General features: G+C 51.5%; 1 protein-coding gene and 1 non-coding gene across 2 annotated transcripts; both read right to left on the reverse strand.

The window, feature by feature from the left end:
- Positions 1 to 256: 256 nt before the first annotated feature.
- On the reverse strand, positions 257 to 984 carry BO72DRAFT_495283 (uncharacterized protein; the record flags this gene model as incomplete). The annotated part of the gene is made up of 3 exons (XM_040948531.1): positions 257 to 736; positions 836 to 901; positions 934 to 984. 3 exons carry the CDS (start codon positions 982 to 984, stop codon positions 257 to 259), a joined length of 597 nt encoding a protein of 198 aa, XP_040802560.1.
- A 1820-nt stretch (positions 985 to 2804) lies between these two features.
- Positions 2805 to 2878, reverse strand: BO72DRAFT_t103. Its single transcript has one exon. It is a non-coding gene; the product is annotated as a tRNA-Val (tRNA).
- Positions 2879 to 4163: the final 1285 nt, after the last annotated feature.

The raw sequence follows: 4163 nt of genomic DNA on the forward strand, positions 1-4163 counted from the left end.
TTAACACGTTGTTGGTAGCCACCTCATGAACATCCGTCCACCGTGCCCGACATGAGGATCTACCGAGTGTGGCTCTCGCAGCAATGAACATAGTAGCGTGTACCTGAGCAATAGAGGCAACAGTTGTTCTTGGAACATATGTTCCCAAGTGTGGGTTCTTCTATAAATCTATAAGGTCACGAAGGCTAGGAAGCTTACTATTCGACGACCTGAAGAGGGTTGGCCCAGGATGCATACACTCAACCGCGTTGAAGTTCTAACACTGGACTGCCACGGGCCTCGGCAGCAATTCATGCTCTATGGTACTTCTCGCGGCAAGGTAGATGATGAGCGTCCGGGCAGTGTTATGCCTGGAAGCGCTCGTTGCGACGGAGATCGAAAAGTCGCCCTTAGGGGAGAGATGCACACAGCCACTACTATCCAGAAAATTCCCGTTCTGCACCGGCCGATCTCGTTTAACGACGTCTCCCGGAGCTTCGGAAATCAGGAACCAATAGGCATTGGGTAATCCCCGGCGCCACGAATCAACGGTCTTTGGGCGCTCGCATTCCTTACAACCGTGGTCTACGGGTGATTCTAGGTGTCCCTTTGCAATGTCCTGCTGCTCGCGGGCTTGACCAAGGGGCGACAATTGTTTCCTCGATAGCGTCTCATGCACATGAGGTGACTCGTGGGCAAGCGTACTTACTGTACTACCCCCATTGAACGCTGACATGCCAGCAACACTCATTTGAACCTGTGAACTGGGCAATGTATCAGTACCAGAGGTTAGAGCGCAGCTCATCTTTGCCTTTGCAGGGGTCGCTTTGGGAAAGGTCACTTAATCCGCACCGACCTGGGACCCATGCATGATCACTGCATCAATGGTATTGTCGTTGGTCAGAACGGTCTGCAGGGAGTGCTAAATGCATCAGCAACCACTGTATGACGAACGTCAAGCCCGCGGTCTGCAATCTGCACTACGGGATGACCAGTCATCTGCATGGGGCAACTCAGATGGCGGAGCCCGAGATAGGCATTTCGCTTGATAGAGAGTCGGTGAGGATGTGACAAGTCTCTTCACAGACACTCAAGCGGCTTCCATGATTTCCTCCTCGATTCACCATCTTTTTCCGTCTCCTCCAAGACACCCGGTGAAAAAGGAACCGTAACCCTACTCCGGGACGGTCCGAGTATGATGAAGCCCATAATATGAACATTCCGAATATGGAAGACAAGCCGTACAATAATTGACCATGGAGAAAATTATTTATCTACGAACTTGCATGGTCTCACGGGAGTTGGTGTCTCCATGATCCCGTGTATTATCTACGGAAAAAGGTGGTGTCAGATTCGTCGTTGCTTACAGTGAGTAATCTTCCAAATCCGTCATCCCCATTCTGCTGCTCAAGACAAGGTCTAAGAAATGATACTCTAAGACCGATGCACGCTGCTCAAGTTAGGACTATAGATTGAAGCTTCACAGAGTCACAGTGCCATCATTTCCGTATCTCCTGCCGATTTGTTGCTGATGCGACTGCAACGAGGTCTGCATCCAAGGCACAGCATCAATCGGTGCGCGCAGAAACTTTCTCTGTTGCGACTTATCGGACTGGGTGGACTACCGGCCGAATTTACACGGGCGTTGTGTTGGTATGCAGCGGTGATCAGTGCATGATCGTCTGTTCTGTGGAGGGTAAGCTTGGATCCAGCACTAACTTTTGCCTAGTATTCATTACAGCCGGACTTGGCAATGCAGTGTTACCTTCCTAGTGGATGTGCATGCTGGGGAGTGAGGAGCTCTCTCGTTCCCTGCCTATGCTATCGAGGAATTGGCTTGTGAATGTCTCTGTCTATTGAACATGACGCTTCAAGGAGGGAACGTGTACCGAAGGACGAGTAGACAGAATACTCTTAGAGTCTCTGTTGTAAAACAGTGACTTGAATGCGCTTGCCCATGGGGCATTGCTGGCACTGTGCCAGTTCTCGGTGCTTTCGAGTTTCCTGGGTACATTTGCTTCAATCTTCCTACGGATCTACGGGACAAAGACATGTCGGTGGTCAGCAGGACCTTGAACAAGGACTCTCGGCTCCGATGGACTCTGACGCATACTGGCGGCCGGCTACGCCTTTGCTGTTGCTGGTGACTCGGTGCGAACTCTGACCTGCCGACCATGCGCGGTGTATACAGTCGGGCAGCCTACAGTACCGCGATCAATGTCACGGTAGATCATCTGTTGTGGTACCATGGAGAGTTTCTTGGGCCCGCAGGACCACCGGGTGACTCTATCGGCGAGGACTCTGGTGGAGGGGACGACAACGAGGTCGATTCTCCTACCGTGTCGAGGCCGACTCTTTTACTTCGTGGCATGCATCTTCTCCGACGCATGCAATTGGCCTGGATCTTGGATTAAGTGCCGACCTTGTCTTGCCTTTGCTTGCCAACACGGACCTGTGAAGCGGTATTTGCAAAACACAAGGTTGGCGTACGGTATCGATCTGTATAGAGGATAATATCGTGGCTACCTTAATCGAGATGAGGCGTGCCGCTCTGCTTCTGGTGGTCATCCAGATTGTAGTAGGATCATTACTGTGGTAGGTCATTGCTACCTGCGCTGATGGATGTAGGGTTGCCTGTCACCAGGCCGCTGTGATGACGAGCTCCTTGAGGCACCATTTCGTCAGCGGTTGGTGCTATGCGTAGGAAGATACGATGTAGGCATCGATCATCGCAGTAATCACGTCAGAACAATTGCGCACAAAGATGTATGTCGGGAGATTCTCTGGAGGGCTGGCTGGGACTTTTCTTGAGGAGCAAAAAGAAATGACCAGACTGGGGCTCGATCCCAGGACCTTATCGGTGTTAACGATACGTGATAACCAACTACACCATCCGGCCAACTCATGCTTTAGGGGGGGTACAATAGGGAAATATGGAATTGATTATTAGATTCTAGTAAAACACCCACTATCTCAACCATAAGATACCTGGTCAGTCTATCAATTGCAACCGCCTTGTTCAGGCGGCATTGCTAGGTGCAAGTATGATGCTGCACCCTCTGATCGAATCTTCTCAAGCGTGCACGGGCCTAGATCACCATCTCAACCATCATCTCACCACAATCTCTGGATCTACCTTAACTCAACCATGGTAGCCGTCAACCGATGAAATTATATTTGCCAATCTGCGGAGAACCTCGGCTCAAATGGCCGAGACTACTTACTCTCTACCAAGATATCCCAGCCAGCCACGGTAGCTTCCATCAACACGAACTCGTATCAATCTCTCGACCTCGAAGAAAACCAGCTCCGCAGGCCCCAATGGACCCATCTACCAGCTGCGTACCAGCTGCGCTGCGCCCCTCAGCTACCGAGTTACCCATCATTCTGCTTAGGATGGTAGGTAGCTGAGCACCCCACCCGCCGACCTGACCACAACATTCCCTTCCAAAATATACACAACTCTATATCCCGACCCACCACAAACTCGAAGCATCCCACAAGGTAGGTCGATCCACGACAAAGCACCAGACACGATACTACCCGTGGCATGACCTGCAGGCCAGTCAGGGGAGTCTCGCCACCAGGAGCAAAAAAACAACCGCCAAGCAAGTTAAACGTTAGACTTATCTTTAAGGCGGTTTCTTGATGTCAGCTGAGTGAGCACTAGGCCTAAGCCTCACTGGGCCCCCGCCGATGACTGTGAACTAATCCGATACGATGCAGGATGCATTCCATCACTCAGCTCAGCTACCTATATTAACCAGTCATCCCCGGGTTCTCAGCCTCTCTTCCTCCAGAATTCACACACTACAACTTAAAAATCACGACAGACACAATGGTCCAACCTTTGGAGATCCGGTTCCTCGGTGAGCAGCTCCCTCCTCGCCCGTCGGGCTATACTCCGCGAGAGATCCACGAAACTAACGGCGACGGATAGCAACCGACCCCAACGCATGGAGTGTACGCTGGCACCCTTTTTTTCCCACACCCTAGAATGCACCCGATGCACCCTTCAAAACTAACAGAGAATAGATAATCACCATCGCCGAAGAACTCGCAATCCCATACACAATCCACCCCTACCAAATCCCCTCATCTCGCTCACCAAGCATCATCCCATCGACCCAAGAACTCCCAAGCAAGTACCCTACCCCAGATAACCCACCCGTGATCCCCTCCCC

Source organism: Aspergillus fijiensis (genome assembly GCF_003184825.1).
Source record: "Aspergillus fijiensis CBS 313.89 unplaced genomic scaffold BO72scaffold_17, whole genome shotgun sequence".
In the NCBI taxonomy this organism is placed as follows: Eukaryota; Fungi; Ascomycota; class Eurotiomycetes; order Eurotiales; family Aspergillaceae; genus Aspergillus; species Aspergillus fijiensis.